Source organism: Bombus pyrosoma, linkage group LG3, assembly GCF_014825855.1.
Source record: "Bombus pyrosoma isolate SC7728 linkage group LG3, ASM1482585v1, whole genome shotgun sequence".
Lineage (NCBI taxonomy): Eukaryota > Metazoa > Arthropoda > Insecta > Hymenoptera > Apidae > Bombus > Bombus pyrosoma.
In genome coordinates this window covers 12,205,283-12,218,930 of record NC_057772.1, presented here as the reverse complement: position 1 = coordinate 12,218,930, position 13,648 = coordinate 12,205,283, and the positions used below count along the sequence as shown (strand labels likewise).

Sequence of the window (13,648 nt, the reverse complement as noted above, 5' to 3'; positions counted from 1 at the left end):
CGATGTTATATCACCCACGGGAATAGACCTTGCCTCTGTCAACTAATTTCCTCGAAATCCAGCTACGATCAGAATCCATTATGAGAGCGGTGCTACCGCGATTGGATCATTAGGGACAGGACACAGACAGCGTAGCAACAAAAAATTTTAATCGAGAACGGACCAGGGGAGAAGGATTCGCGAGCTGCTCCTCTAAATCACGTGTCTTTCCAGGAACCTATCGATTCATTGGCCATCCAAGGGACCATTATCGCGAAACACGTCCTGAATTATGCACCACAGATACCGGCCAGTGGATTCGCTTCAAGATGCGCCTGGTTAAGGGAGGGGAGATTGTAATTGATGGACCCTAATGGACTGAAGATTATAACGTGGTGTGTTTTAATTACCGCGATCACAGTGTACCTTCCTGTTATTACACGATCTGATAGGCTTCGGTGCGTTCGAAACGCCCTGATCTTTCCGATCACAGGGTTAAAGAGGAACAGAGAAATAATGAGGAAGGGCGCGCGTCCAGCTCAAGCAGAGCAAGAGAGATCATAAAAAAGGAAGGAAGAGAAAGAGAACGTAGGGAGAGACTTGGATGAGCATTCCTGTCCATGATCGCGATCGCGACACAGGGCTACACATCTGCCACCAATCATCTTCCTCGCCGATTACCTAGCCCCGATTAGCCCTCCCTCGCTCGATACCTCTTCTCTATACGTGGATCGCGGCCACTTTAATTTCGTGCAAATTGCCTCTCTGATCGGCTCTCCCGATCAAGTGTTTCAATGCTATTTACTTACGTAGTTCTAATATCGCGCCTCGTATTATGCGGACCACGCGCAACTTCACAAAAAAATGTCCATAATTGGATTACTAGTCGTTTAGAAGGGAGGAGCCGGTAGAGAAATATATCGTAAAAAGTGGTAGCCGAAGGAAAAGGGAAGACAGGATGGAGAGGAGACGTCAACCAGAGAGTCGCGGGAACCTGTTTTTCCACGGCTTTGCTTCACTTTGTGGCAAAATTAATTTTACAATTACCAGCGTCTCGGATCGCAGTCATCCGGGAAACGGCTCGAGGGGAAAGCTAAAATTACAGGGAGAGGCGCGATCGACCGACCGGGGAAGAATCCTCTGAAATTACGACAAGACGTTGCGCGAATAAAGCGGAGCGCGTTCGCGGATGCGTGCCACGAGATCCCGGGAGAACTGCAACGCAATAGACACTGGCGTAACAGCAGCAACAACAACAACAACGGCACACGGACAAGGGGCCGCAGCCACTTATGGATTATCCGTGAAGAAGTCGTTGCATTCCCTAGCCGGGGCCGTATACGAACGGGCGTTGTTCGTGTTTACACGAGCTCTGGGCACTTCTCGCGCCGGAAACTCAGACAGCTCGGTGAGTTTGCCCCGGCCAGGCTGCCACCACGAAGGATGGAGAGGCATCTCGCATGGGAACGTGAAAGACGCCTGTGGAAAAAGGCTCTCGTCAAACAAAGAAGGGACCCTCGCTTTTATCGCGGCTTCTAAATTCCCTCTCTCTCTTCGGTGGTTTCGCCTCTCTGTGTTCTTCGTTACACACGCTACGTCGAACGATACACAGATAGAGAAGTGGAAAGCTGGCAGGGTGACTAACGACGAATGACGAGGAAGAGGAAGCTGAGTCAAAGGAACTCTGTCGATAACGAAGCTCGGGCAAGGGAAAAGGATGAAAAGTGTGTTCGTGGCAGAGACGTTAACGGATTGTACAAACGGCAGACCAAAAGCAGGAAATCTTTGCCGAAAGGGGAAGACAGGGACTACGAAGGAGAAATTAGATAAGGAGCGACTTCCGCTATAAAAAAAAAGACGAGCTGTGAACGGAAAAAGAAAATAACACGAGTCTCGAGAGAACATCGCGATAGACGAAACGGAAATTGTTTCGTCGTTTTGCATGAATTTTACCACGATCTTTGCCGAGGGAAAACACGACTTTCAAGAAGATGGAATCGTAAACGAGGAAGAAGAATAACGTCTGGCGTTGAAGATGGGATTAGGCCTTTATTACTTTTTCCAGATATATAAGGGAGATATACGGAGGCAGGATGCGAAGAATGCGAGTAACTTACGGCCGAGTTATGTGTGCGCGGTAATAATATCAACTTAATTGTACGCTGGCGTAAAGTTGTTTCGCATAACAACTCCGTGCTGCGTTCGCGTATAACGATAAAACTTTGCGATCCTTACAGGAACGGTGACTTCCTAGATCTTTCAGGTACACCGTGTTAAATTCTTTCGATATTTTTTGTTTCTTCTATGATATAACGTTCATATATGAATAATTAACTAAGCATACAGAACAGTGAGAATTATAACGGTGTGATCGTTTCATCTTAATGTGCAGTCTTTAAACTGAAATATTTTCTCGCAATTAGTGAGTAATTTAGTACATATTTCAGTAACAACATACGACAGAATAGTATGTTTTTTATGAAGTATTCATTGATAGTACATTGATCGTGATACTGATCTTCTTTATTAAGGTATTCGCTGACCTCTATTATTGGAGTTGTTCCCTACTCAACAAAAACGTATCTATAAAACTTTAATTTTCAAACACTCTTTACCTCCATGATCCTTCGTTACGCTCAATCTTCTCCGACATGGAACATAAATGTCAATCGATTTGTTCGTCTCGTTACCTCGCGCGCTTCACCAGAAACATATCAGCTAGTTAAGTCGAAATTCCTCATCAATTCGGTTCAATTTTCGTAATCTTCCTCTTCGCGCAGGCAACGTTCCGCTCGAGCAACTCCGGTCTAGCGTAATACAAGAACACGTACGCCGAAATAATTTCCCTTTCGTTTAACGAAAATGAACGCGCGGCGAGCGAGCGTATCTGCGCGCGCCTCTTAACGCGTATCCATTTTACGATGCGCGGCGTGTACCACCGGCAAATTGCTCAAATTTAATAATCACAGTAATGAATATACACCGCGGCTTAAATAATAACAGTAACATTACAGTACGAAAAGAAGTATTCCGATGCATCGCGTTAAACGTGAGCGTAGCCGCGTGTTCCGTGACGAGGTATCACAGGGGATGAATCGAGAGATGGGAGAGGAGAGAAAAAGAGAGATACCTATCGAGGTTGCAGGCACCCAGCCCCGATGCGATCTTTCGACGAGATATTATAATACCAGGGGAATCGCCGCATCTTGCGGTAATACTCGTTATTACGTGCTGCTGAGCGATCGAACGATCGATCGACACAGAGGGGACGTTTCAATCGCGACGCACAACTCTATAGGATGGGCAAGATAAATGGGGAGAGGGGACTTTGAATAGCCTGATGCGCTCCTCCAAGACTCTCTTACGACATGCTCCAATGGTTTCGCGTCGTCTTCGAAAAACAGAATGATAGTAGTTCGAGGTTATTACGTCGAAAACGATTAGACTGTCCGGCCAGTGAAGGAATCTCCCCGTGCCTCGATTCGCGTATCCTGCAACGATCCATTCTACTCGTTTCGTGTTCGATACTACCTATCGCTACTTCTAACAAATAATTTTACGATGAATGTATGAATTGCCACACGTTAATATCGATTAGTAATTTGCCGATGAAGTGTCTTTTTTCTATTTAAACGATGTTATCCGAAAGACTACTGAATTGATATTATACGCTTTCCAAAATTACCTGATTCGTATGATTTGTTCAAAGTATGTTTTTTGGGACTTGCGTAGTTAAAGTAGAAAAATTCTTGTGCATATGTTGATTTTAAATTAGACATTGGAAATATTCCTAGAAACGAAAATACTTATCAGAAAGTGTATTATTAACATCGATAAAAGTAGACGATATTATTTGCCTTAAAAATTTACATCTAAAACGTATAATTATCTAGAAACCTAAAGGTAAGGAACGCTAATGGACCAGGTAATCTTTTCTTCAGCGTGGTTTATAGGGTCTCGCATTATTAGACGGTTACGTAGCCAAAATTCTGCGAAATTCGTACAAAGAAATTCCAATGAACCGATAAATTTCTGGAAGTTCATGGCGAGATAGAAGATGGGGAAAAACCCGGGAGGGTGGAATAAAAAAATGCGAAAAAGGAGTAGAACCGGTCGATCGGTCGGGGCGAATTCCTAAGAATCACCGAGTGAAACGCGATTTGCCGGTGCGAACGAACCAAATATGGCCGAAGAAGGGTAGCGACGAGAGCCTCGCAACAACCTCGTCGTGGATTCAGGTGAAGACGAGGAGTCGGCAGGCTTATCCTCGACCCCACGTAATTCTAGCTCAGGTAGATCTATAAATAGAGGGCCGTGTACATGATGCCGACCTGTTGCTCGAGCACCCTCGTGTGAACGTCGAGGCCCTGAGTAATCGAACCCCGTTGTTCCGAGAGTGCCTTCTCCGACCGTGCCGCTGCCGCCTCACGTTCCATCGTTTCATCGTGCCCAAAAGCACTCGCCGCTTCGAGAGGTTATTAGGCGTAATGAATACCCGATAGCCCCTTAACCCGCAATATAATCGCCTCGCGGAGCTCTAAACACGGCCAAGCTGAAGCTTGCCTCCGCTCTTAGCCACAGCTTAGCCCCGTGCTAATGATTTCTCCGGCGTAATATCCGCCGTACGGATATCGTGCTTTGCTGAACCTTTCTGCGAGGAACCCGCGTTCTCAGACTGACTTTTCTTCGTTGCGTGCAATTTGTGCCGTTTCATGCCAGCAGTCAGATGATTCTACGTTTTACAATAACGTTGATGAATCGGACGGACGGTCTCGTCGCCCGATGCTTCTTTGTGTCGGAGAGACCAGTCGTATATTCATCGATGATGGAAAATTGAATATTACGCGAACTTTGAGAGGCACATAGCCGACGTAATATCCTTTACGTGGGGATCGGACGATCAGCGGTACGCAGAAGCCACTGCTAGCTACGAATCCTCGTTTGTATCGAACAGCAAGGGCCGTACGCAGCTCCCCGTGGTGTACGGCTCCTTTCGAGTTCAGATTGCCCGCCGATGATCGCGTAACGAGCCGCTCGCCGTCAACCTGTCGAGAAGCCTCCGGGACCAGTCTGCAACTGTTCAGTACTCGCGGCATGCGGAAACGAGATGGCTTGCAAGGGTGAGACGAGACAGGGAATTTTCTCCAGACCAAACCTTCCTCCTAAACACGCGACAAGTAACAGGAACGAAATGAACGGAGATCGCTGCAAAAAGGGAATTTTCATAATTAACAACGCAAATAACACCCGCGAATAGGGAAGATTAGAGGCGTCTATTGAAACAGTCCAGTGCTAATGCCTAGTGCAGAGTCCCTGCTAATGGTAGCAGAGTCACGGAAGTTTACAGTATACCTGACAATTTACATAACGTCATTTACTTGCTTCGACTTGACCGAGTGTTCACCTTCACGCCCTCAAAGAGAAATAGAGAAAGACAGATCCCTGATCTTTGAACCCGTTTGCGCCCATAAACTGAAACGTGCAGATCACGACGCAGCCGCTTTTGCATTCGGTCCACTCCCGGTTACCGGCTCGACCAGGATTCTTGTATCAGATACAGCGGCACGGAGCTTGTTGCCTGCTTCTTTGAAACTTCCTCCGGTATTAGCCATAAAATTACTTTTTCCTAGCGACCACGTTAAACCTCGTGTCTCTTTAACCTTTGGCCGCGATGTGCAGTGAACCTTGAAAAATTAATTTGCAATGTTAGCTTTGTCTCGTACGGTACTCTTGTATGGTTTGGAATTATAATATTTTCGAGCTGTGTATGTTCACAGATTATTTTGTCTATATATACACTACCGTTATTCTAAGATCTTTTAATGGATATTTGAGCTTTTGCGCATTTTAAACTATGACAGCGAATGGATAGATTATTAACTTGTATTTGATGCTGTCGTTTAGACGATTCGATTCGGAATTCGCATTTAATCCTCTACGGCTAAAAAATTGCGAGAATTTCAAATTAGACAATTGTGTAACGTGTAGAACTCGTTTTCTACCATTTTTATCAAATATTGCTGCATTAAAAAATGAAAAAACGGTAGAGGAGAAATCTAAGAAACCTATTGAAACCCAGAAATAGCATACTACGTAATTTTCTATTTTATTTTCTTTCATAAACCGAGAATACCAGAACTGGCTCCAAACTCTTGTACCTTGCAAATAACCATTTGTCAAGAGACATAGCAATCTCGACTGTGGTTTGATTAATGTGGGAAGCACACATGATTCGAACAGGTTCCCAAGGACGCTTTGTAGCCAAAGCAGGACAACCTGTTACCGCGTAGGATTCGAGATAACCGACGAGTCTGGCCTGTCAATTATCGAGCTTTTGGACGTCGAATCATCTTGTCGTCCCTCTAAGAAGATGAAGCATCGCTTCAACGGGCCAGTCTGCCTTTTAGGAGAGGCGGACAGGTCCGTTAGTCATTGCTCGATCGGCCCGATACTCATTCAGGGTATTACCATGTCGGAAGTAAGAACCTCGCATCGTGTCACCGTGGCACGTCCACTCCTTCCAGCATTTTGTACGAAATATCACCGTTATGCGCACGCTACCGATAACAAGTTGACAAAAATAACCCATTCCAGCCAAGTCACCACGATTAAAAAAGACTTCGGTAGCCATAAAACAGGAATGGACAAAAGTAAAGAGAAATTCTTCTGGTTCTCGAGAAATTATCGAACGCAAATTATTGGAAACGTTTCAATTAATAGATAAGAACGGTAGGGAACGTTTAATCGTGCGCTTCTCGAACTGGGACCAGTTCCAATGTCGCGATCTCGCTCGTTGCACGCATGCGAGTCCATTTGCACAACATACAACGCATATAACATAACGAAATCGAATTAAGCGCACGTGTGAACGATGCCGTATTTGGTCTGGTTTGTCGTCATATTCCGAAATCTATGATCTCTGAATTTCAGAAGGAATTATGGTTATGCTCGTTGTCGATTGTAATCGAGGAAGTTGTCTTAAGTGAAATTAATTTTGAGTTATAAGTTCAAGCGTGAACCAATGTGATCTTGAACAATTCACTCAATTAAATTACTGATTGAAGAATCTTGCTGTGTTCCTGCAAGAAAACATTTCTATATTCGAATTTGTTTGCTATTGCTGGTGTACATAATGGTGGATATTTAATGTCTTTTATTAGATTCTACGCAAAGTTACAATATCCGCGTGTTAAGACTGTGACGATCTTCGAGTTACAGAAAGATAACTTTTAGCAACACTTTTGCAACAAGATCACTTTTGCTTCCAAAATTAAAACTATCCAAAAATAATCGACGAAATTTTACGCAACGTATGGATCAATGTGCAATACCTTAATTAACACTCGACTAAATTTAATAAATGATACGCGTGCTATAAGATCGAACTTCAGAGATGATATTTCCTATGCACGAACCTAATATAACGCAGACTTAGAGTCAGACCGCATGATCTCAATCTCACGGCCTGGAACGTCGGAAATCGTGCGGAGGTCCAGTCTTTACCTAATCACGATACATCGTCGAGTATCAACGGCTAACCGGGACACGGGTTCCGTGGTGGAAACTTCGCCCACGGTCTCCGCACCGGAGGGGATACGAACAGTTTGTTCCCAGGTGAAGGTAATCATATTCCGCGTTCCACGGTAATGGTGAACGAACGCAGCCTCCGGGCTCTAACGGAACCTCTGGCACCAGGCACCCCATTTCACCGGACCTGTGGGTGCATCTACCTGCACCTTATACTCAAGCCAAACTCCTATGTTGTCGCAATTATCGCGCGAACAGCTGTTATCCGGGATAGAGGAGATCATTCCTTGATCGTTATCAGCCTGTTGTTTCTAACTGCGGTTTCTAACTGTCCTCTCCGTGCCCTCTCGATCTACTTCTAAATTTCCTGGTTAGCTTTAGTTTCTACATATTAGGAAATCGTTGCATGTATCCATCGAATTTGAATTAGCGTAATAAATACGCTTTTTATACCAGAATGATATAATCTTTTTGTTTGCTGTGTCAGTGAATTCAGAAGAGACAAATCACAGCGAACAATATGTTACTTGCGAGGAGCGCGAACTTCAAGATTCCATTTTTGAATCTTAAGAAATTATTGTAACATTAAAATCTGGTACATTCAAAAGAGACTAATTATACAGCTAACAATACGTTATTTAGAAACAACAGAAACTGTGATGAAAGAAAATTTCAAACTCCTAATGAGGAGCTTCCCTATGGAGCTCCATTCAATAATATTCCACATAGAGCGAATGATTTCTTAAAGAACCTGATCTAGTGATCCTAATTCGAATAATTGCCCATGACTCGCTAATTCCATCAGCGTTCCTATTAAAGAAATCACTTGCTTCTCACTATTGGAACGTGATTACGCTTATTCAGTTGTCAGGTACTCATCTGTATCCGTATCGCTTCGTGAAATCGGGTTTTCGGTTGCAGCACGGCCGTATCGAGAGCGTAAGTGAAATTAGTCGCGGTTCGGCGAGTGTGGCAGCAACCGGGTCCTGGCAAGAAGGAAAGTAACGCGACTCGCGACGAATGAGGGTGAATCGACGCGAATGTCGATCTTACGACGAAAGGGAAGTAGACAAGACAGTGGGGAAAAGGGGAACGATGCCACGAAAGAGAAAGAACGATCGACCGGTGAAACGAGGTGTGCGCTCGCATTTTCATTCACGACGTGTCATCGTGTGGGCGTGCCGTTTCTAGCCTGTTAGAGCGTAACGGCGTCTACCTTGTCGTCTGTGTTAACGAACATACGAGCACGTTTAGCTAAGAATGCGATAATAGGACAATGGGACTTGAATTCATTGAATTTCGAAGAAAATAGACGCGAGTAGAAAGTGGCGGCCCTTTTAGTTTTACAGAATTTCGGTGGCTAGCATACGTATCGTTGCGACGTGTCAAACAATTCCTCCTTTTCTTTGTGTACACGCACGCCGAAAGGTTGTAAGCATTATTAAAATAATTTGTATGATTCTTGCTTTCACGCTTCTGTCGACCGATTATTCATTGAAAATCCGATAGCCGAATTTCTATGTCTACTACAAAACTGTATAATATTATTATATTCACGATTCATCAAAATCTATAAATATTTACGTACAGCATTCATAAGAATCAATTATTGAATTTCTCACGACGTTATTAGAATGATGCTCATTTAGTGAAAGGTAGAGTAAAGAGTACACTGAACCACATATGGGTCAACGGACTATGCACTTGTTAAAGAAGTTCTGTCACAATACATTTGTCCAACTGTTGAATTTTCATCGACAACCACTCAATACAAACCGCAAAAGCCTAACCCCCTTCCACTTCAACACTCGACAGTGCGTCTGCATTTATTCGCCGATGAATACTTCGGCAAGGGATCGAGACGCTCGTCAATGCATGTTCATACCCATTCACCGAATTCCTTGGCTCAATGGGCCGTATCCTGAATACGCAATGACACGCAGCTTTTGCCGGCTCGTGAGGAACCAGGATTTTCGCATCTAGCCTCTGACGGTTGACTCCCTCGGTCGTTCGTTGCATATGCAAGGGGAAAAAAAAAGATTAGAGGAAATCCATCCAACAACGACGAGGATTCATTACGATACTTGCAAGATGTAATTTACAGCGTCGTTAACGAGCAGGCACGAGCTTAGGTGTTACGAGTCGCGTTCCTTCCTCGCTTCCATCCTTTATTTTTCTCTTTCTCGCTCGTTCGATCAACAATGAAATTCCAGCGGAGGGAGTACGTAGACGACGAGAAAAGATGAAGTCGAAGACTTAAAAAGAGAAACTACCCACGCTCTTTTATCTCGGTGGCCCTTTGTATTAAGCCGCTGTCGCAACTGGTATGCGCCGGCTTCACCAAAGTCCACCTTCTCTTCCTGTCAATTCTTCCTTTTGTTCCTTCTCTCTTGCTTCGTTCTCCCTTCAATCCCTCTCTCTTTTCCTCTTTTTTCTCTCTTTAAATGGTTAGTCCTGTGAAACGCGTTCCTAACATACGTAATTCGTTCTTCATGCCGGCTCTTATCACATTCGTCGTTCGTTGACTCCGGATGATGAAATATTGAATCTTCTCTGACCTCTTGCTAAATCTTCCCAATTAATTTGCAATGTAAATTTTTTCAGATTATTCAGCTACGATATTATCGTTCTCGTATCTTTATTTTTGTATCTTTCGCAGCGCAAAGATCTGCAAAACACGTGAAACGAATTCCAATACTTCTTTAACAGATACTTCGATTCCAGTATATCATTAAATTCTCATCTTTATCCTTGAATTTGTCAAACTTTAACCAGTTAACAGTATGTAAATTGTGCAAAATTTATGTTTCACTCAAACGCATAAATTCCAGACTTTTTCTGAATGTTGTGCGAATCTCAACGGCTCCACGACAAATTCTTCGACTTTGGTACATCACCGAGCCCTCATCTTTAACTTCGAATTTGATATTTTTCTCGTAAAATTTTCCATTATCTACGTCATCCCTAACGAAATTCAAGCAATTAAAAATCATACGAAACACTGTACTACGTTATTCGGACACCCAAGTACCACATCTTCTACAATTTTTTATTTTTTTATTGAATCGATTTTGATTCCAATGCAGTCCCGATTTTTCATGGTTATCCTTGAACTTGCCCTTGAATTTCACGAGAAATTCCTGCACGCATCACCGTGAAAAGACAGCCGGAAATCGCGCGAATCCAAACACGCATTCCCACGCACCCACGTCTCGTAAATTCACGCCCCACGTACACACGTGAAAGGGACTTGGTATTTAGCGATGTGAATCGGTTTCACTGGCGACATACAAGTCGTTCCTCGTGTTCGTGAATTTTCACGTCTCGGCTGACACCGAAATACGCGTGCTTATTCATCCGTCAGCCTGATCTGCATACCACGCTTCGATGTATCGCGGGAACTAGCCGGTCGAAGTGCGAAGGTATGCGATTGGCTCGCTTCCAAGCACGTCCAGCTGTCACTGGGCGACAGTTACACTAGAATGCCACGTGACAGGATAAATATGACCTTAACATTCAGCGGAGAAAAACGAACAATAGCTTATTACATTTTGCTGTTGGTACACGGTCGAGTTCATAAGAACGAAGAAACGCGATCGACCAATGTGCCAAGGTATAATACTCCTAACCGACGTCTGTTTACGGAAATCGCTCTTCACTGAATGCTTGAAAGAAATTGGAAGAATGACAGCATCTTCTTTATAGACATGCCGTGAAAAGAAATGTTTAAGGATGTTGAGTAATCCATTGGTTCGAACAGTAGTACACGTACACTTTTGGATTGTGTAATGCGAGGAAACAATGGTGTTTAAATATCATAAATTTGAGACATTCATGAATATACTAATTCTTTACTTTCTAATATTCATAGTTTTTCCTGTTTCTTAATTGTATATTATTTACGTGCGCCTTGTGATATCTCCGTATAATTTTGAACGTAAATCATACAATTTATGAAACAATTATTTTATACTTATATGTAGAATAAAGATCGTGGCATTTTTAGCTGTATATTTTCAAGATATATAGATATATAGCATCAGATATATAGTAAACTTTCAAACGTGATAAATTTATATTCTAAAGAATAAAAAGAAATCAATGAAGTAAAAATGATATGTATAATAGCAATAAAGAAAACTGAAAGAAAAATGTCTTCTTTCAAATTAAAAGCAATCAAACTTTATAGAAAAATATATTCATCTTTTGTTATATATTTTCGAATTAAATTTAAGTTTCAAACTTATGATTCGTAGTATAAAGAATATGAAAAAGAATAAGAAACGTTATTCAAGAAGTTAGAGACACCCGAATGGAACAGATGTAGCTAACAATACGTTTTTCATGGTTTCAGGAAACGGAAAAAGACTGCCGACATGTCGGCCTTGAACGCCGGGCCTTGTCGACCCGGGATTATACTCTGTTTGGCTGTTCTACTGGCATCGCAATCCAATTCTGGTAAGTTTTTTTACTAGGAAGATTTTTTCACAAAAGAACCCGTTCGCTCCACAAGACTTTTATCTTCCCTTTCGTCTTGCTTCAACCAACTGCATGTACACGCTCAACGCGTCGGAACGTAACTCATTTGGCGGGGAACAAGTGTACGTGAGATGACACGAAAAGGAAGTCCTCACGAGGAAGAACGCTTTCTTCGATTAGACTTTCCATTCTTCACGCGTTTATTTAAAACGATAGAATAATATCGGTAATACGCGATTATACGATTACGGCGATTAAAAAATGTATTAACATCTCTATAAAAATTGTTAGATATCGTGCGAAAAGCGTACAAATAGGAGCTCAGAGAATAGTAGCTTCTAAAAAGAAACATTACAGTTGCACTATATTTGGATCATAATGAGTTAAAACAATTCAATAAATAATGATTACTTATTACTTACGTTACAATTATTTACATAAAAGAATAGTAATGAAGGTAGTATTAACATAAAGTTATAAAAATACTATCAAAACGATTTATTCAGATAACCAAACCAAACAGCTTCTGATAAATTTTCAAGGCACATCGAATAAATAACATTGTCGAAAAATAACAAGATACAAAAGAAAAGTTTCACACGGTTGAATTTTGCCCGACATTCAACTTACACAAACACGCCGGGATAGAATTAATTCTTCGTCGATGATCAGCCCGATCGAATCTCTCCTTAATCTTCTTTTTCCGAACCACCGCTATGACTAACCCAACCAGGCAATCTCTGAATGAGCAAGCCAGGCTCCGCCAGGACATCGAACCTATCTTTGTCCTTCCTTTCCCTTCGAGAAGAGAATAATCTTACCTCATAATGCTCACCTTTGGCATCGGGCAAGTCGAGGGCCCCAAGGTGCTTTCCCATGGACCTGGCACACCATATTCGTTCTTCGACGGCACTCAGGTCGTCCCAGTGCGGCCACTCTTCTCCATCACAAGAGCCACGCTCTCTTCGGGGATATTGCATACGGTCTCTTCCGTTTACGTCGAGCCGGTTTCGAATTACGTATATACGCGGACTACCCATGACCGCGCCTCCTATTCACGGTCAACGATAGATCGAACGTGGCCGACTGACAGATTCGATCAGGGACCGATTAGTCATCTCTGCCCTGTGGTCATGATGCCGTTGCTGCATCAGAAATCATTCCAAAAGGCAGGCAGGTAGAGGCCACTTTCACCTGCATCAGAGTTACGTCACGTGAAACTCAAGGTCAAGTTCGTAGGAAAAGACACAGTGTTACGTCGGTTAATTTATCTGCTTCATCTGGCTCTGTACCAATGTTGAATTAAAATTGGTTCAGATTAATAGTTGGACAAACAAATCGATTTTATTCCCTATCTTTTTTCGTTATTCGCGAATACTCAGTGCTAAATCTATAAAGGCTCGTTTCAGTGAACAATCAAATGCTAACAGTCTGATTTTAATAATCTTCCTATTTCTTGGCTTGCTAAATTAATCGTTTCGCTGATACTACACATTAATTGCTACATTTTTTATGAGGTCATTGTTGGGCGATTACCCTTAGGCTAGTCATCAATAAGATAAGCGATGTACTCAAGACTCTTACGAAAGACAAGTTAGTAAACGCATGTGCGTGTTCTAAAAATTAGTCTAAGATCATACAACCGAGTTAATTACACCGTGTC

General features: G+C 42.7%; 1 protein-coding gene across 4 annotated transcripts in view; it reads left to right on the top strand.

Moving 5' to 3' along the window:
• The window catches only part of LOC122565900 (titin-like), a 60,416-nt gene that overhangs the window by 21,485 nt on the left and 25,283 nt on the right, over positions 1-13,648 (top strand). For all 4 annotated transcript variants that reach the window (XM_043722395.1, XM_043722399.1, XM_043722397.1 and 1 more), the window contains one exon: positions 11,861-11,964. In XM_043722395.1, the coding sequence (XP_043578330.1) occupies positions 11,883-11,964 (82 nt within the window). In that variant the 5' untranslated portion in view covers positions 11,861-11,882. The remainder of the gene's footprint in view (positions 1-11,860; positions 11,965-13,648) is intronic.